At 37.2% G+C, this 20,406-nt stretch overlaps 1 protein-coding gene across 5 annotated transcripts in view; it reads left to right on the forward strand.

Moving 5' to 3' along the window:
• TLN2 (talin 2) overlaps positions 1 to 20,406 on the forward strand; it is a 218,840-nt gene that overhangs the window by 95,726 nt on the left and 102,708 nt on the right. For all 5 annotated transcript variants that reach the window (XM_068958794.1, XM_068958796.1, XM_068958795.1 and 2 more), the window contains 10 exons: positions 1,558 to 1,732; positions 3,758 to 3,855; positions 4,589 to 4,718; positions 6,185 to 6,337; positions 7,245 to 7,387; positions 8,859 to 8,986; positions 13,931 to 13,994; positions 16,794 to 16,898; positions 18,509 to 18,664; positions 19,446 to 19,547. In XM_068958794.1, coding sequence (XP_068814895.1) covers positions 1,597 to 1,732; positions 3,758 to 3,855; positions 4,589 to 4,718; positions 6,185 to 6,337; positions 7,245 to 7,387; positions 8,859 to 8,986; positions 13,931 to 13,994; positions 16,794 to 16,898; positions 18,509 to 18,664; positions 19,446 to 19,547 — 1,215 coding nt within the window. In that variant the 5' untranslated portion in view covers positions 1,558 to 1,596. The remainder of the gene's footprint in view (positions 1 to 1,557; positions 1,733 to 3,757; positions 3,856 to 4,588; positions 4,719 to 6,184; positions 6,338 to 7,244; positions 7,388 to 8,858; positions 8,987 to 13,930; positions 13,995 to 16,793; positions 16,899 to 18,508; positions 18,665 to 19,445; positions 19,548 to 20,406) is intronic.

Here is a 20,406-nt window from a genome sequence, read left to right on the forward strand (position 1 = left end):
CAAATACAGTCGCTGTCTTGCTTTTGTCAAATAGTGTCCTCGTAATCTGTCACTGTCTATTTCTCTAGGGTACTGGTAGAGAGAGGTCTGAGAGGTATGATGAAATCTTAGGTAGGTCGATTTGATTGCTGGGAGGCAGATGGATGGGCTGTCCTGAAACTCTACTTGGGGGAGGATGACATCTTAGAACCAGAGCTACTTCTAAAAGCTATTGGTAGGCTCGTGATTTGTCTGTTGTTTGTGCTGTGGAGAAGTGTTCAGTCATTGAGCTCTGTGCTTTAGAGTGATGAGTTTTTTGTTTTTGATTTTTTGTTGTTTGTTTTTTTCTGTTAATCGTTGATGAGATGTAAATGATTCCTTACTATCCTCTACAGCGAGTTTACCAAATGATACTGAGTATCTCAACTGTGAAAAGATGTACAACTGGGATTTAAATTTTTGCTTAGAGTCAGTAGCATTTTGTCCTGCTCAAATTATCATCAGTTAATCTGAGTCCTTGGCATCTCCCAAGTTGTCCTATCAAAAATATGCATAATGAATTTATGCAGAGAAGATTTTAGTAGAAGTTGCAAAGAGTTGTTGGAGATCAATGTGAAAAGTCTAGGGATGGAGGAGTGATTTGGAGCATCACAAAAGCAAAGGAGACTCTGAAGATGAAACCTAGACCTTGCACAAAATGAAGCACAACAAAAAAGCATCTGTAGCTTCCTGTTCTGTAGACAAGAGCTGTCAAATTCGGCGATGTTTCTGAGCTAGAATGGAAATGAAAAATAGCTTGGACTTGAAGCTTTAGATAGCTGCACAATAGGATGAAAAAAATCTAGTGGATCTACGTGGAGACTTGGGAAAAAAACCACATGGTATTGCGTACTTTTACGCGCTTTAGAAAAGAGTGGTTTTATATTAAGAAAATTGTGCTTCTGTTTAAGTTCTAAGTTGTCTATAGCTACTAACCAATCTAAATGTCCTAGTAAAAGGTGTGATGGGGAAAAGGCCGTTTTTAATCCTGGGAGACCAGTTAATTTCCTAATCTGAATATTTATTGTTTCTTTCCTTAGAAAGCAATCTGTTCCCTTCCCCTCCCCGCCCTTTTCTTTTAATGTGTCTGGCTCTGAAAAGGAGGAGGAAATCTTAGTGTTTCTGAATTAAGCCTTGCATATTTACTGAATGCTTGACCTGTAATTTGAGTTTGTTATTAAATGTTTGATATTGAAGAGTGAAAAATTGATTTAATTATGTAGTTGCTTTCCTGTCGGTAGTGAATGACTTGCTCTTTGCTGTATACCCAGTAAGCATATTATTTTCCTCGTGCAATGTTTTGATATACTTCAGATGAAATGTTAATTTTCAAGAATGCGTACATGCCTTTTTCTGAAAATGAACTTCCAGTATGCCAAGAAAAATAACTCTTTTGGATAGTTTCTAGCTTAATGGTAATATGACTTTATACAGAACTGCATTTGTAAACATCTCCCCTGAGCTCCTTAATGAAAAGGTGAGTGTATTAAAGCATTAATTTCAAAATTCAGAGCTCTAATGCTATTTTTACTTTTTCAGATACATTATTAGGGGGCTTGCAAGTGATTTGGCACCACCATGGTGGCCCTTTCGTTGAAGATCTGCGTCCGCCAGTGCAATGTAGTGAAGACGATGCAGTTTGAACCATCCACTGCAGTGTATGATGCCTGCAGAGTTATTCGTGAACGAGTGCCAGAGGCTCAAACTGGGCAAGGTGAGTTCTTGAATTTGCCCTCAGTCAAATTACTGACAGAATTAAAAAGGAAAAAAAAAAAAAAAAGTTAGAGACCAGTGTTCTTTTACTCTAGTATTGTTGTTCTGTTTGTCTATTTACTAGATAGTTTTGGGAGGGTGTTATTTTTTTTAATGTTTTTAAGTTAAATCAAAATTCTCTAGAGTCACAGAGTGCAAACATATCTGTAAGCGACTGAGGACAATCATGTTCTTTTTTCCTTTATTAAGGCAGAGTTTTTCTACAAATAGAACTTACTTTGTGAAATGTTGACCTTTTATGTAAATTGCTTGTTTCCCTGAATGGCAATTCACACCCCACCTCCAGCAAACACACACATACCAATTTCTTTAACTCTCCCTCATTTTTCTGGCAGGGAGGTTTTTTGTCTGAAGAATTTTTTTTTTTTTTGGCTACTATATTTTTGCAGCAATGTTTGTGGCAATGCTTTCTAGGAAAATCTGAACAGACTTATTCTGTACCTCAGTAAAGGAAGGGATGATACAGGTTACAGAAGAATGGCTAGACATCTCCAAAACATGCAAAAGAAGATGTTTTAAATGGGCTATATAAATAAAAACATTGCCATGCTGGGCATACCATATTCAAAAGGCTGCTGTATGTCGATCAAGGCAATCTCTGTGCCTATTGAGTAAATTAAATTTTTATCTGACTAATTTATTTACTCAATTTGTGCATCTCTGTATGTATGGATTGCTTGACTTTCCAGTGCAGTTTTTTTGAATTAAGATCTACAGGAATATTTTTGTTGTTCTTTGTGTTCAACTGTTTTTGGAAGGATTCTTCCTTCAGAATTCTATATTTTTAAGGTATTTATTCATCAAGCATAGAATCTTTTTTTATGTTTTTAAATATATATATATATATGCCTATATATATACACACACACATATATATATAAAAAAGTAGTAATATGCATTTAATGTAAAACCCTTTTAGATGTAAATGGTTGCTATACATGCCACTTAAAGATGAAACAGTGTCACAAAAATTGTAGTAGCTCTTTTTACTTTGCACTGATCACAGAGGGTCTGGACATATGCTTAAAAGTGGTCCATGCACTACGCAGTTGTAATGCTGTTTGCACACAGCTGATCAGCTTGTCTGAAAAAAGACATTAGTTTAAACTGTGGTAAAGCTGCAATTTGAGCAGGCTCAGCTGGTGAATACTAGCTTTTGCTGTTTATGGTAGTAAATTTGTGTAAGAATATAGTGTGTGTAAATTCTTCACTTGTATGCTTGTCAAGAAGAGATGCTTTGGTAGACCTTAAGTTGACACCTGTGATATTTATTTTGCATACCTGGAGTTTAGTCTTTGAAGCCTGGGTTTGCTCTTCTGTGACAATGATAGTTTTACCCACTACTACTAATTATGAAAGAAAAAATTGGCACGTATTTAGCCTGTGATAGGTGCAGATGTTTCCTGAGATGATGATTATTGACATAAGATTTTTAAGACCTTGTTTTTTTAAAAATACCTAAACTTGATGTGTCTACCCAAAAAGACTCAGAAGTTTTGCATAAGCTCAACTTCTATCTCTGAAATATAATAAAAAAACAAAACGAAAAAGCTTAACAGCCCTGCTACTTGAAGTAGTGTATTTTGACTGTATTCAAAAGGGGTTACCGTTAAATGCACTGCCTGTATTTTTGGCTAATCAATTGCAAAAGCAGGACCTATGTCCGTTAAAAAGGTCTTATTGAGAAGAATTAATTACAAACGTAATATAGATTACACAGTATCTATGACATGTCCTTGCTTAGTAAAACCTTTGTTTAAGCCTTCTATAAGGCTTGATCTACCCTGCTCTCTGCTACTGACCTACATATTTCATGAAACAAAAAAAGTATTTCTACCTAAGTTTAAGAAAGGAAGGAAAATGTAATGGAAGCTTACCCTTGAAGTATAGTGACCATGCTGGTTTTATTAGGTGTGACTTTTTCTTCTTCTTCTATGAAAGTCCTGTTTTCTCTCTTGTTCCACAGCCTCTGACTATGGATTGTTCTTGTCAGATGAAGATCCTCGAAAAGGCATATGGTTGGAGGCTGGAAGAACGCTGGATTATTACATGCTGAGAAATGGGGTAGGGCTCAAGTCTGTGACTTTCATCAACTAGTTTTTAGAAAACTTGTTTCCCAAATAGCAAAAAGAACGTTTAGCTGGAGGGGGAGGAGAGGTGCAGAAGCAGTTGTTATTCTCCACATGTCAGATTTGGCACCATCAGTTCTAAATAAAATAACCTGATAAAAAGATGAAAGTCATGTGTGTGTTGTGTTTCCTATCTGTCATTTACAGCTAAAGCTGTGCTTTTGCATTTTACCAAGAACTGGTTCAGCTTTTTGTTCTTGGATAAGGATTATTCTTTCTATATCCCAAATAGTTGTTGAGGCATAGAGTGGATTTGAATGAGCCTGGAACATATCACAACTGAGTCTTATGCTGTGCTCGTAAGAATTCCAGATCAAAGCTATCACTGCAGTCTAGGTATCCTCTTCAGATGCTAAATCATTTTTTTGCAGCACAGATGCCGTGACTCACTCTGCCCTGTCTAGGTTTCAGTTTTGCTGGCTGAGACAACTGTATGGAAAATGACATTGCCATTGTTCAAGAGTCTGACAGAACTACAAGTAGTCACTTTTGAATTTTTTACTTGAACAAGTTTGCCTATATTATACCAAAAAAAAAAAAAAACCTTTATTGTGGGGGATGGGGAGTGAACAAAACTAAACAGAAACTGTGCCTCAGGTCTCTACACTAGTGGGTTGTTTTGTGGTGGCTTCCAAAAGCAATTAGAAACAGTATTGTTTACTCCCTAGGATATATTGGAGTACAAAAAGAAACAGAGACCTCAGAAAATACGGATGTTGGATGGTTCAGTGAAAACAGTCATGGTGGATGATTCTAAAACAGTTGGTGAATTGCTGGTTACCATTTGCAGCAGGATAGGTGAGACTTTGAGACCTACATTTTCAAGATTTTGGGTTTTTTTCTGCCATATTTGCATCCTGAATTTTAGGCTTTAATGCATATTCTGGATAAAAATGACATGCATGTTCAAATTGTTTTTCAATTCCTTATCAATTAATATTTACCAAACATTTGTTAAAAGCCATCATCCAGGTTTTGTTATGAAAGTCAGTAGAGAATTTAGCTATATCCTAAACCACATGAGTATACAGCACAGATGAAAGCAGAAAGTTATTTGACAGTGAATTTCTAACTTTTTCGGTATTTGCTTGTTCTACATATGCTTTCCTACTATGTGGTAGGGAATTAACACTAAACTTAATTGCAATGGGATAAAAAGAGAATCTGGTAACCTTGAAAATATACCTAAATGTAGGGTTTATTGTTGTTATGATTTATAGATTTGACTACAGCACTGTATTCTTTGTGAAACTAAATATGGAAGCCAATCCAGAGCAGCTGGTCTAAAACATGTCACATTGGTTATGGTCGGTTTTTGTATTTATCTAAATAGAGACACTTAGTTAAAATTGTATTAATTTTCGAGTAAACATGCATTCAGCATGGATTAGTTTAAATCATCTTAAACCCTTGCTTAATTTTCATTTAGAGTTAAAGTGACCTTAATTTAATTTAGATTAATTTACTTGGAAAGTGAATTAAGCTAAATTGAAATTGGTCCATTTTAATTCTGTGTGAGTGTTTCTATGCAGGGTTCTAATGCACTGTAACCAATTTACTTTAAAAATTAATTTGACTAATTTTCATGAATGTGGTCATGTAGGCAAGCATTTCATTTGCTTTCCTGTATAACAAGATCATGTTTTGCCAAACAATGGAACAAACAAGCAGAACACAGAAATGAGAACAACTTAGCACATAGGCTAAACGCTGTGAACTGACGTTCAAGTCTGTTTCATGTAAAATTCCTAGGAAGAGTTGATGATTCTAAAGCCCAAAGAAGCAGATACTTCACATGTTTTCATTCCTCAGTGTGCTCTGCCACATTTCTTCTACGCATACTGGGCAAACTGAAATTACCTGGTTCCCAAGAAGCAATTGTAGGTGTCCATGAAAGGAAATTTATTATGGCATGTCTGCTTCCCGGAATTTACTGCTAATTTAAATTGCGTCATGATCTTAATCATGCAACTTCTCTTGGAAGATGAACAAAAAAATGAATATATTTCTGAAAGTGACAAATACAAAATACAACGAAGTAATGTATTTTGGAAGGATTATGTCCAACACTGGACAATAGATCATGAATGCAGAAATTGTAGATTATTTTTGGAATCCTCTTCCACCTGCTCTTTAAGTCTTTCATCTGGGATATTTTTACTATACTTGAAATTAAGTATTAGTGCTATAGAAAAGAATATTTCATCCATCCTAAAATGTATTAAAGTTTCAGTGTTATAAACCCTGGGTTTATTTACTTGCAGGAATAACAAATTATGAAGAATATTCCTTAATCCAGGAAAGCATTGAAGAGAAGAAAGAAGAGAGTACAGGGACACTTAGGAAAGATAGGACATTGTTGCGTGATGAAAGAAAAATGGAAAAGTTGAAGGCCAAGCTTCATACAGATGATGACTGTAAGTAGTATATTCCAAGATAAGATAATTTGTCTAAGATTTTTGGACAAATCGTTTTTCCACACGATTGTGTAAGAAAACATATAGGAATGTATTTTTTGATGCTTTAGTGCTCTCACTCTCTCTTCCTGTATTTTGCACCTATTTATTTGTAATGTCATTTACTACTGAGTATTTTGAAGTGTAGTTAAATGGACCATTTGTTGATTCTAGCTGTGACAGTCAGCATGCCTTTTGAAATGGGTTTTTGTGTTTTCTTTTTTTTTTTTTTTTTGGTGGGGGAAGGGGCTATAACTTATGGGAAGGGAAGCTCATTTCCATACCGATCCCTTTTTCCCCTTCATTAAACTGGGGTTTTTGACTATTGATGCCTTCTTATTTGAGCCTTAATACTGAAAGTCACTAAAAGGTAGTTTTGTATTTGAAGGTATACGTTTTAAATGTAAATGGAGTTTACCAAAGAACTAAGACAGTATTTGATTTGTTTTGTATATAAAGTTATCAGAACGTTTTACGTTAGGGCCCTAAGATTAACTGTTACTGGGAGGAGGCTTTTTTAAAATGTATTGAGGGATCAAAATGTGAACAGAACAAATTAGCAGTTTTAGGGGGGGCAATGTGTTTGTAAACTTTTTAAAGTTGTTTTAGAACGCAACTTTCAAGATTTGAATTCAGTATTCAATGTTACTATGAGTGTTTGTGGTGTACCAAGCTGTAGTAAATTCCTGTTTGTCAGCAGTGCTATTCCTTCTGAAAATCTGATTTGCAGCAACCCTCAATGCTGAGGACTAGGAACAGAAATGAAAGCAACAGTGGAACTGCCAATTATCATGTGATCTTCACAACAGCTATTAGCAGTGGCAACACTGCATACTTAACAACGTATGTGTCTGTGATTCTGTTACAGTAAACTGGCTAGACCACAGCCGAACATTTAGAGAGCAAGGAGTCGATGAAAATGAAACGCTACTATTAAGACGAAAATTCTTTTATTCAGACCAGAATGTAGATTCAAGAGATCCTGTTCAACTGAACTTACTTTATGTTCAGGTATAGTATGTGGACCAGAGGTACCTGTTCTACCTTGTCTGAGGAAACTTGTGTAGATTGATTAGAAAAAAAATTACTGAGTAGCTGACTCTTCCATTGCTGAAATGCTCCATCTTCCAGACTTGCAATTCTGGCTGTTCTATGATTTTCACGTCTGCTCCTCTAAGAACATCTGATAATACAGAGGCTTTACAAATCCTTTTAATCAAGTGTTTTGAACTCAATAATGCAGGCTCGGATAAAAATCCACTGACTGTCATGTCCTCCTCCTGCTTCCTTAAAATTCATAAATACATTTTGTCTGTGGGTGAGAGTTTCAGGAATCTGGAATGGTAGTTCTCATGATTGCTGTCTGTAGGTGATACTTTCTCTGTAACATAGAATCTCATTGTAGTCTTGCAGCCAGCTTTCTGCTGTTGATCTCTTTTCTCTTTCTGCATGATCAATGAGAGTGCCTCTTCCCCCCCCCCCCCCCTTCCAGTATTCAACCCAGACAATACAAGGCAGGCAGACATCCTGTTCAAAATGTCCCAAATCACGGGACACAGTAGGGGCCCCCCTAGACAGGTTCACCAAATTACTGGAGATGCCATACCTTAGCCAAGCTGGGAGTATTTCTGCGGAAGATTCTCTTCAATAGTAGACTCCGGCACAGCGGGCTCCAATGCAGTCTGAAAACAGTAGGCTTTTGAACTTTGTGTTAAAGTTTTTAAGAAGTAAAGGGGGGCAGGGGGAGCCATTGATTGAAAAAGCTAATAGGATCTTCAGTTGCTTTACTTCCAGGTGTGATTCAAATGGAGTTGTTCTAAATTATATCTTAAAACTCTAAGGCGACTGATAAAGATGGCCTTGTTTTTATGACTTCCTTGAATATTTGAGTATTTTAGAGGATTGTCTCACACTGAGCCATCTTCCTGCCCTTAGTTTCTTCAGGTTGCTGTTATGGCAGTATGTATTGATATTGCCATTCCCTTGTTTGCTGTATGGATGGATGAGACTTCTCTTTCCAGAGCTATAAAGTATGTCATCTTCTATGAGTACTAAACTTAAAAGAAAGGAGAATGTTGCTTGTCTTCTCCTTTTGCTGTTTCCATGATAGTAGTTTTATTTTACCTAATAGTTATGTAGTTAAGTACCTACTAGTTTGTGTATGTATATATACCTATATATAAATATACATATATGTGTGTTTATGTGTATGCACCTTGTGTGTTATACGCATAATAAAGGAAATGTGTGTTGTGTGCTCAGGTGATGAAAGTTACCACCATCAGGGTTTCAGTAAGTCTCTAGAGACTCACTAGAAAAGAGTCTGGCCCTTTGTTTTTGGGCATAAACACATCCACAGTGGAGCAACAAAGATGCTCAGACAGGAAGACGTGTTGCTTGATTATTGGCGGGTGTTCAAGCTTTTAAGAAATTTCAGAGATGCAATAATTGTCACTGACATATGTTTGCTTACCTCTTACAGGCCCGCGATGACATTCTGAATGGCTCCCATCCTGTCTCCTTTGAGAAGGCCTGCGAGTTTGGAGGCTTTCAAGCACAGATCCAGTTTGGACCTCATGTAGAACACAAACACAAACCTGGATTTTTAGAGTAAACACTTTTGTTAACTTCTGAATTTGGGTATCACTTCTGTGTAATCAGTTGTCATAGCCTAGACACAGTTTAGTACTTAAAGCAGAGGTAGCCAGATCTGTGTGTTCTGCAGCATTCTCCCCGTGACAGGAGCCGTATTTGCATAAGTCAGCAGTCCTAGCTGCTGAGGGAACCTTTGGCAGTGGTTTATAGGCAGCAAATGGCACTGTCTGCTGCAGTGGTGCCAGTTGGGTGTGCAGCTGGATTCCTTGACAACCTGGCAATGTTGGCCATGTCAGCCCTCTCTTTTCTTGCACAGCCAAGGCTGAGGTTACCTAGCAGCCACTCCTTCAGTGCAGTGCCTTGTGTTATGTGAGTTCCTACATTGGAACTGCTCTGAACTACTCAAAAGCTAGTTGCAGCTCAAGAGCCACAGGTTGGTCATCTCGGCTTAGACTTGAGAGCGTACTGAATAAGTTCGTTATGCCTCGTTTACTGAATTAGGAGAAATGGGATTTTTGTTCTTGCTTTGAAGTCTACTTTTGCCTGCATTTAGTACTGCCATCTGTGAATTAAACATACACCAGTATGTATCCCAGATGCTTGATTTGCTAGGAGAGCACAGGAATGGATAGATGCTGTGTTGTTTACATAACGTTTGTACTGCTGTGCGTAAAGGTTAAATTTTCCAGGCTTTTTTAAAGTGGCATTAATCATGCAGATTGACCCTTTCATAACATTGTATAAACGGAGATCTGCAACTGTGCTCTTTGTCGCAAACTCAGACGCGTCCTGCCTACCAGCGTCCCATCCTTTCAGCTTTATTGTCATACTTACTTTTATGCTCTCAGCAGAGCAAGTTGAGTTTTGCTAAAGTTTAGATATGCCATCTTTCTAGCTATTCTAAGTGTTCTCATCGTTTTACCTAAGGTGGAATGAGCAAAAGGCAGAAGTTGGAGGAAGGGAATGAGAGAAGTTAAAGCTATTTACTGAGCAGTCAGTCAAGCATTGGCCTCACATGAGGCTCACAGAAGCCTTAATAAGGATGCGCAAAACAGTGGGTGCATGTTTGATTTCTGTTCTGTTGCACAAATCCATGGTGAGTGCTGGGCAGTGACTCTTAGATATACCTTGGTGAACCTGAGTCTGTGGTTTTACTGTATCTCAGGGAATCATTTTAAAATAATGTCTGACTTTGGAGCATGCAGTGCTACAACCTTGGTTGTTCAAAACACTTTATTATTGAAAGAGTTTTCTGAAGCAGCTGTTACGTTATGGTCAGTTGTGTAAACAAACTGCAGATGCATATCAGCTTCGGTTCCAAGTAATTTGTATAATCAGCTTTCCTTTGTGCCATCTCTGCCTTGCTACTGATTGGCCCACGAGCCTTTCCTGACAGAGCTGCTGATACCTCTTCTGAATCAGAGACCCAACATAGTAGCCTCAGTGCACTCCTGGTCCTCGTTTCCTTGGACTATGGCTAGTTATGCAACAGTCTTTCTCTGGGATTTGTCCATGATATGCTTACTCTTACCTTCTCCCTCCACCCCGCAAAAGTATTCCTGCAGTGAGCCATTAGACTATTACCTCATGACAAGCTAATATTGTGTCACAGTTATGATTTCAGGAGATAAGTTGTTCTCCATAATAGCTGTTTTTCATTTCTAAAGCAGTAATTCCCCCCCAAAAAGTTAACAGACAGTTTTCTCAAATTGCTGTGCAGAGTTCAGTTACTTAAATTTTTTTATAGATTTTTCTCCTTGATCTTTTCTGCCTTAGATTTATTCCCCCCCCCTTTTTTTGTCCTTCTCCATTTAAGTCCCATATAGTAACTGTATTTTACATTGGACGGGACCTGCTGGATGGAAGATACTTCTGCTTTGTATGCGGTGCTAGACAGACTTAAGTCCATCACACAATAAAACATTACACGTAAAGTGCAGGATCTTTTCATGCTACTAGAAGTGAAATGTATAAATAACTGAATTTCATGTCAGAAAACAATATTTCTCCAATGGAAATTGTGTAAAACTGGGATTTCAAATTTTAAAACTTTAATTGTCTGCAGGGCATTTTCTCTACTTACGTATGAAGTATGAAGACTTACGTCTTAAGTATGGTTGAAAAGCATCCATTCGCTCACCATTGGAACCTCAATACGCTGCGGAGTCCCTTAAGGATATTCCGCCTCTTCATACAGAAAACAGCATGTAGCAAAATAGGGCTGTTTTCTTTTTAGCATTGTTTTAAAACAACTTAGTTTAGTTTGCTGTATCTGCAGTATGTTTATATGGACACATTTTTTCCTTTTTTTGTCATTGATAAATGATTATTGGCATAGATGAAGATTATTGCATGCATCCTGTCAACAGTCAATATCAAAGTGTTAAAATTTCCTTAAAGCTCATGCCAAAGTAAATTGTGAAGGCTCCTAGGCTATCAAATTGCAAATAGTTGTATGAGGAAGACCATGAAGGAGGGCTTACGTTTTTGGGTTGCATCTGCAGGGGAATGCTATGTTTAAATTTTTGATGAGAAGATAGCTATTAAAAAATCTTACTACTCATAGGTAGATAAGAAAGGGGTGACTGAAACTATTGACTTGTTTATTTCCACGGACACTCAGTAACCAGTTAGCTCGCTTCTTTTATTCAGCCTCTTATGCTAAGTCCTATCTTACACTGTTTCTGTCCACGAACACTGGATATACCTTTATGCTAATAAAAAATAGTAAAAATAGTGCCACTAGAATAAGTAAAATGGTTTGAAGTGCTAAAGGAGCAAACTCATGTTGGATCAAGTTACATAAACACTTTTTATTATTAGATATTTTTGCAGTAAGTTCATTGTCCAATGTAATATTGTGCAATGAAAGAAAGAAGGCTAAAGGAATAATATATTCCAGGTGATTTTGCCAGCTCCTTTAAACAAGCTATTGAAAAAGTAAAACTGTTTGTTGCAAAATAATTGAAGAAAACATCTTGATTATAGGTAGCATTAAAATAATTTGGGAGTCTGTTTACAGCTAGTACTTCACCCTTCCAGTGGAGGTGACTACTATTTTTTATTGATAAATGGAAGATCATGCAATGGAAAAGCATCGATTCTAACTGTCGGCCTCATTTGCAAGAGCAAGTATGGGCTGATGCTTAGTGGATGAGGAGCCACCTAGTTTTCTTACCTTTTCCTGTTCCAAATAAGATTTATTCAGCAGTCTGTTTTTAAGGAAGTGTGTTTTGGTTAATAGGATAGGTAGGCATGTTTAAAAAAGTAATCATTCTGATAGCTTTTCTACATAGGAATAACTAAGAAAATTAACTCCTGTTGATAAAAGATGAGAGTTGAAAGTGTGTTGATTAAACTGTATCACTCTTCTGCATACATCTATTTTTCAGAATTAAACTGGATTTAATTCAGTTTACTTTTCATTAGCCTTGGAACTGAATTTAACTGAACTACAAAATTCTGAATAGAAGCACCAGCTTTTAGGATAATAGTATGTATTCAGTCCTCATCTACAAAATTAATTTGGCTTCCCATCCTCTCCCCTGCATGCTTCTGTGTCTGTATAAATAAGTCCTAAGAAGAGATTTCATTATCGAGTATTAGTAAGCCATAACTGCTTGGGCATTGGAAGAACTATTAGCTGGGACTCTTGCTCATGCTTTTATTTATATTGCTAGAGTTTTATGGAAAGAACAAAGTGAATGATCTCATTACTGGAAGTATTTTTGAAGAAAGCACAAAATCCTGACTTACTCTCTGAATTATTTCATCTGCTGTCTGCAATGCCAAACTTTCATAAAGAAACAAAATAGAACAGGCTGACTCTTTTTTGTGCTTTTCTTGTTTAAAAATCCAGAGTAGAAATCTTTCTCAAAACTCTACCTAGCTTTCCACGATATTAGGAAGCTTAAGCTCTCTAGGGGAAATGTAGGGGAGATTCTCCGGTTGTTCCTTTTACTGTTATTCCCAGTACTCCGAGGAGGGAGATCAGCAGGGGGCATTTCTTTGAGCTGGGAAGTTCTGCTTGTTTTATATTGAACTCAAGAGTGAGAACCCTTCAAATTTATGTAAAAAACAGAATTGTTTGCAGACTAAATATGAACTGTAGAATATATGGTATTGCTCCATCAAACTCGAGTGTTACAGATGAGAAGATGCCATTCAGAAAATAACTGTCATTTATTAAACATGATGTTGGTATATCTGGTATATCTTGAGGTTGAAGTGAAGTTTGGCTGAGATGAACTGTTTGCTTTATTATATAGTAAGGGGGTAAAGCTGTACAGTATTGAGGCATTAAAAGATACTTTCTGACCCAAATCTATCATGGATGCTGAACCAGACCTGGTTTATTCTGTATTCTCAGACCTTAGTATCTGAGTGCTGCAACAATTAAGACTGGTTATTTGTCACTTTGTTTTTGAGATACCGACTGGTATTAAGTGTCCACTCACTGGCTTTGCGGTTTTTCAGTAAATTTCATTGTACTAACATTTCTTGGAAGACTGAGAGGAAGAACTATCAGTCCCATACATCAGTAAGTCAAAGTGCTACTGGAAAGTAATAGCAGTGTCTGAACTCAGGCACAGAACTGGCTCAAGTTTTGATTATCCCCTCTTCCCCTGTACTACTGTAAGTGCATTTAGAAATGGATGTGAACCCTTGGAGTGCTGAAATACATCATATGGTTTAACGATGGAAAGTTTCCTAGCTATTTTTTACTTTTGATGACTTTTCAAAACATGAAGAGAGATTACTTGAGGTTATGGCCAAAATGTTTCTCTTAATTATGCCAGTTATCCTCTTGACCTTATCCTACTTAGATGGTTTTGTTTCACTGCATAGTATTTTATGCCCATTTTAGGAAGCATGGGGGACTTAGTGCTGATAAAGGAGTGTAGAAAGCATCCCTCCTCATGAAAGCGCTATTAACTAGACTTTTTTTTCTTCCCCTAGCCTAAAAGAGTTCCTGCCTAAAGAATATACCAAACAAAGAGGGGCTGAAAAGAGAATATTTCAGGTAATTGTGTGACTGGAAAAACTTTTTATAGTTTCCTTTCCTTTGTAAGCAAAAAGAGCGCTCTTTCACAGCGTATACTCTCTATGTGCAGCTGACTTCCTTAACTATCAGAAAATCAAGTGTAAAAAATCTGCTAGCTTTTTTTTCTTTTCTTTCCTCACCAGCTTTATTGTCCTGATTGTCTTTTCTTCACTGATGATTATTCAGTTTACTTTGTTGAAGGGGAGAGAGTGAATATTCAGTGTTTTTAAGACCACGTTCTCAGTTACCTTGTAATATAAGGATGTGTATTTCTACTAAAATAGAAGCACATTTAGGAAAATCAGTTTAACGTCTTCCACACAGTCCTTCATGCATTCATTATTCAACCATGAACGTCGAGTAATAAAGTCCTGTGTTACCTTGAATTCAGTAACGTGCCTGGGAAGCACCACATTGTAAAATGCTGAAACAGTTGAGCATAAAACATACCGATACTGTTAGAAATGTTCTTAGCGTTTGAGAATTATAAAAGCGCTAAATATCTGTGCTGACTGAGGTAAAAACTTGGCAACATAATCTAATCTCAAAAACTTTGAGATCAGCAGTTGAAATGAAGTCATAGAGCTTCTGGAATAACACGCCAGTGATCTGTGATCTCTGTTTGGGAGACAAGTTGAACAGGAAGAATAGCTCACCTACTTTCCTTTTACTTTTACACTCCTAGTCTGGGAACGCTGTAGCTTAGAAAGTCTGTTCTACCTGAAGAACATGCCATGCTTGCTTGGAGATGAGGTTGTCTAATGTTTCCCTGTATGCCTTCAGTTGGTGGTGGTGATAATGTTGCAATTACAGGGAAAATGATTTTATTCATTCATTTGGGAGTATGAGATTCAGAGCATGTGATTTTGCCCATGTGCGATATTATTCCTGAGTAGTTTCAATCATGACATACTTCAGCTCATGAGCAAGACATTTGTCAGTGATTGCACTGAAAGACATAACAGCAAGGCAGAAAAAGCAAGCTGTCGTCTTGGAAGCATTGGTCATTTTCCCGAGTTATGTAGTTCCTAGATTTGGCAGGTGATTTTTTTCATCTGAAATGACTTTTTGGACTCCTTGCTCCTCTCTGATGCTGGTTGCATTCCCTGTGCTGGACTTACCTGCAGAGTTATCTGATCAAGCTGTGTCCTTGGGATGCAGAATGGTTTTCTGAGCTGCAGTTGCTCCTCCCAGTTCTGTAGATCAGTAAAGCCAGAAACTCAAACTGGAGCTGGGAAAATGTTTCTCTGTTTGTGGTACTCCCCCTACTGCCATCAGTCGAAATGGAGGAGGTGGCAACCAGCACTTCAGAGGAAGGATGCGAAGGGAAGTTGGGGTGTGACAGGCAAACTCGCAAACTGTTTAAATAGCGGGATTTTGGGATGGGACTCTCAGAAGGACTCACTGGAGGAGGAGAGGATGTGCTGAGGTGAGGAAGTTTGAACTGGCAATACTGGTATTATAGTTGCTCATAGGTAATAAAATTGACTACTGAGTAATTGTTTAAATAATAAGTAGAAATAGGGTTATAACACCTACCTATATGAACATTTCAGAATGAACAGTTTAAAAAAACCATTGTTTGTTCCTTATCTCTACAATTATTTTCATGTGACAACAAAATAGACGTAGCTGTAACTAGACTCCTCCCCCTACCCCCCAAAAAAACCTGTTGGAAATCCTGTTGGAAATCCCCATGACAGATGAGAAATGGTCAACTGCAAGGCATGAGGCTCTCATGAATCAGAAGTTTGAGACAAAGCAGAAATAACTTGTCTGTTTCTGGAAAAAAATATGATGGACCTTGAAATGATTTGAAAAAGCCAAGTAAATAGGCAGTAAAATGTATGAAACTCAGTTGTGTTAAATATATTGTAATGAAGTGTAACATATTGCAGGAACTTTTTAATATTCCAGAAGTCTAACTGTAGTGCACCTCCCAGTAGAAGTTATATAAGTATAAATTTGGATGGGGAAACTGAGATGGAAAAAGCACCAGTGCCCAGCCAGACCATAGAGAAGAGGGAGGTTATGCTGTGCCATTGTCTTATATGAACAGCAGCAGCAGTATAGCAGTAGTATGCAAGTCTATTAACAGCCACACAGCTGTGGTAAGTTCATCTCAGAGTTGTTTAGAGCCATCGGAAATAAAGTGTTCTCTTTCCACTAGAATACAGTGGATATATAAGGGGTAGAGAGATGAAATTCATGTCCCTGTATGAAAAGAATGGATCTAGTTACTTCTTGGAAGCAAGCAAAAATGACAGTAGGTAATACACAAAAGGCATTAGCATGGTGAAAGGAGATTGTAAACTTCTAATTCCTCTTTATTTTAGTTGAAGGACTAGGTAAATAAGCCGCAGATGAACTGTGCGGTGATATGGCAGAGAGTTCCAAAGCTTACACAAAGCCAAGAACAAAGGATTTTTTTAAAGATGGTTATTTATACAGATTCTCAGTATTGAGACTAGTAGCAATACTTAGTTTTTTTAAACTGTTTTAGAAGTGATTTAAATCTGCTTCATCTGAGAAGTAAATAGCATGGATGATGGTCAAAGAGAAATATTCCTTTCAGACAGGTTGTTCATGTCCTCTGATGTGAGGAATTATGGGATACAGTCTTGCTGACATCTTTACCCGCTACTGTTTCAAATATTCTAATTACAATGCTTATTAGCTAAGCATCTTTAAACAAATAAAAGCTAACGTGTATTCTTTCTTTCTTTCCAGATGAGATTATTTCTGTCTGTTGTAAGTAACACTAAGCTTTCATTACAGGAGCACAAAAACTGTGGTGAGATGACTGAAATAGAAGCCAAAGTGAAGTATGTGAAGCTAGCACGTTCCCTGCGGACCTATGGAGTGTCCTTTTTCCTTGTTAAGGTAACCTGTATCTTGCTGGCCATATATGTGCTTGATTATGTATTACTTTACATTCTCCCCTAAGCAAAAGGTTGAAGTTATTCTTTCAGCCTTCTTCCTGAAAGCCACGTTTTGAACAATTGTTTAATTTACTATGTGGGACAGAATTGTAATTTCAGTTTAGGTCCCTGTCATACTGAATTCCAGAAAGACAATTTAGAGTCTGTCGTGATTATTTTTTCTAAATTGACGCTTTCTTTTTCTGTTGTTTACCGTCAAAGTACTTTATTCATGAAAACGTTGTAAGCTGTTGCATGCTGAAACCTGCATCTGACAAGAATGTCATCAGCTGCACGATTAATTTCTCTTCACCCTTAGTGAGACAGATGTTGTTGATTAGGTACCTTTTTGAAGTAGCAGCTGTTTATTATGTATCACTAAATCAGAGATTTTTTTCCTAACAGAAAGCTTTATGATCACTTGAGTCATTAAAGTTTTTCACTTGAATCATGCAAATTCCATCCTACTACATAAATTCAGTGGAATTGGGCACCTGGATTCCTTTCCATTTTACAATAAGATTTTCTGTAGTAAATTGATAGGTAAGGCTTGTGCTGTGCAACCTTGGAAAGCTGGAGGGGCAGAATGCCCAACAAACGAAGAGGCAGCATCTTGTTAGCCTTGAAACTGTCCCCATCCCCTTCTTGCTTGTGTCTAGAAAGTCTACCATGATGTCAGATCATCATCAGTTATTTTTTAAAGTAACTTCCTAAGATTCTCTCCTTAAAATGCCTCTTTACAAGGAGAAGAAGGGGAAGGAGAGTTTCCTCTGAACTGCATAGTAAAGGTCAAATACAGTTGGAATATTTGAATATACAGATGGTCGTGCTTGCCCAACTGTGCTTTCATGTGCAGTAGTTGGTTTGTAGTTCTGTCAACAGTGGCTTTCTTGTATCGATTTAAAAGGTAGTAGGGGCACTTTCCTAATGTACTGTATTTTTGTACAAGTATTTGAGTTATACGTGGCCTGAGTTTATTGTCATTAAGATGAAAACATATTGAATGTTAAGTGTTTCAGAAGGGTACTGATGTGAGCTTACTCTAAGGGAAAACCCTGACTCTGGGTCATTGATTTCTTAAACGTTAGCATTTGAGGACTTGCAGTGGTGTTCCAGGACTGCAAATGCACTACTTTCGGTGATGTTGGGATTTGCTGCCAAGGACCTGTAGCTAGTTTTTGATTTCAATACATTCCATATTGCTTTTCTGAGTATTTTTTTACTTGCTCTTGTGTAATAACCCATCAAACTTCTGATCAGCTTTTTTGGTTTTCATTTCTTTGTGATAAATGATGACTGACATGTAAGAGTTGTTGTAGACAGAAACCGTAATGGACTGAGTTTTGTGTGCCTTCATCTCCTAGCTGTGTATTTATTAAAAAATTTTGCTGGCAACCAAGTTGTTGCTAATTAATTGCCAATTGACAGAACTTCTTAATGTTAATACATTTCTTGGAAATCTCTTTTTTTTTTCCCTGCTCTCTCCCTCTCCAGTATATGCCCTCATGTTTTTCCTTTCTCCTTTGGCATGCTCCATTTGAATGTAAAACAATCCCTCATGTTCTGTTATAGGAAAAAATGAAAGGCAAAAACAAGCTGGTTCCTCGTTTGCTGGGGGTCACCAAAGACTCAGTGATGCGTGTGGATGAGAAGACTAAGGAAGTATTGCAGGAATGGCCGCTGACAACTGTGAAACGCTGGGCTGCCTCACCTAAAAGCTTCACTCTGGTAATCCTTCTGTATATACTTGGAAGAGGAATTAATATGGCATGGAGAAGGGATGATGGACTTGCATTCTGAACAGTTTCTAGAACTTGATCAATCTCTATTTTGATGTTTCTAGACCAAGCTCTTTTCGAAGAGCACTATTTAAATCTGTTCTGTGCTGAACTCCTAATACAGTTTTGAAAGCCATCATTATTAAGATGTGCTTAACCCTTACGGCGCTTGCTATTCAAAATACAGTTTGTGACATGCAGGTTATGAGCATAAATGAAGCTAGGTGGCTCATGGAAACATCTTAAAATTATGAATTTAAAGAAGTTTCATGAATGTGGTGGTTTTGTAAATTATTTGGACCGTTATAAGGAAAGCGTCTTGTATATGAAAGGGTTGTTTGAGGTGGTAGAGCAAGACGTTGTGGCTAGAAGCTGATAATTCACTTTAAATTAGATGCATGCTATTAATGGTGGAAGTGATTAAACTTAAGATTCTGAAGAGTTCTCCATCATCCAATGGTTGTCTGACAAAATCAGATTAGGTATCTGTGGGTCCTGTAGCATTTCAACATATATACCTACGAGTAAGCTGCAATAAAAAGTATCCTTTATTTACCATATGGTCTGGTTTAGAATCTTGGAATAGTCTCATCTACTGTTGGTTGTAATAAAATGTCATACAAAATAAAATTTAGATCTTTAATTTTCTCTCTTAGATTTTGTACTCTTTCTTCATTTATTTAACCTCCACTTCCAAATGGTTAATTTTGCTTTTTCCCCACCCTGTGCAGGATTTTGGCGAGTATCAGGAAAGCTATTACTCAGTACAGACCACTGAAGGAGAACAGATCTCTCAGCTAATTGCGGGTTACATTGATATCATCCTGAAGAAGGTATAGTAGGGTGACATTTAGTTTTTAAAAAAAAAAAAGAAAGAAAAAGTAGCTTTTGCATTTCTGTAAGTCATTTTACTGATTTTTACTGCTATGTGTGCAAGCTGGAGTTTCTCTTTTGTGAAATTAGTGTGTTGTGTTTTCATATGATTTATTTTTAGGTATAAATAATATCTGCTAGTCTAACCTAAGTCTTTGTTTATGGAAAAAATATTAAGGCTGTTAATTATAACGATAGTATGGATCAGGCTCAGTATAGCATGCTTGGGCTGTGTTTTTCTTTCTGGAAGGTGAACTGCTGGCTATGAGTGTATATCCAGAGAGTAGCTTAAATATGTCCCTTCAGCTATGGATATTAAACTGGGGAACGAAGTGGTGAATCAGGTGGGAGGATAAGATTCTATGGAAGCAGCATGTTGAACTATATTAAAGGCTACATTATTGTTGTCCTGAGGCTGTTGTGTATACTGCAACAAAGCTGAAGAAGTATTTTGGCAAAAGTGAAGAATAAGTCATTATATTGCTTAACAAATACTGTGGTCAGTAAAACAAATTTATATTTCAGTTTTGCAGACAGAGGAAGAAAATCAGTGTTTGTGAAGGCATCAGGCTATCTTTAAACTTGGTTTTGTGAAGTGTGCCAAGCAGGAGAGACTGATATGCACCTCCAGTGTTCAAAATATTCACAAGTGAATAAGCTTGATAACGGAAAACGCCAGCTTTCTGGCGTTTTCAGCTTTCTACAAGCGTAGAGCTGAGTGGTCATATGCTGAGCACATCATATGGGGAAGTGTGGTGTTTCTAATAGCTCTGGGTGCTTATTGCTGATGAACTTTTACTTCATTAAGGTTCAACCAAA

The sequence above is a fragment of the Struthio camelus genome, chromosome 12 (assembly GCF_040807025.1).
Source record: "Struthio camelus isolate bStrCam1 chromosome 12, bStrCam1.hap1, whole genome shotgun sequence".
NCBI classification, from domain to species: Eukaryota; Metazoa; Chordata; class Aves; order Struthioniformes; family Struthionidae; genus Struthio; species Struthio camelus.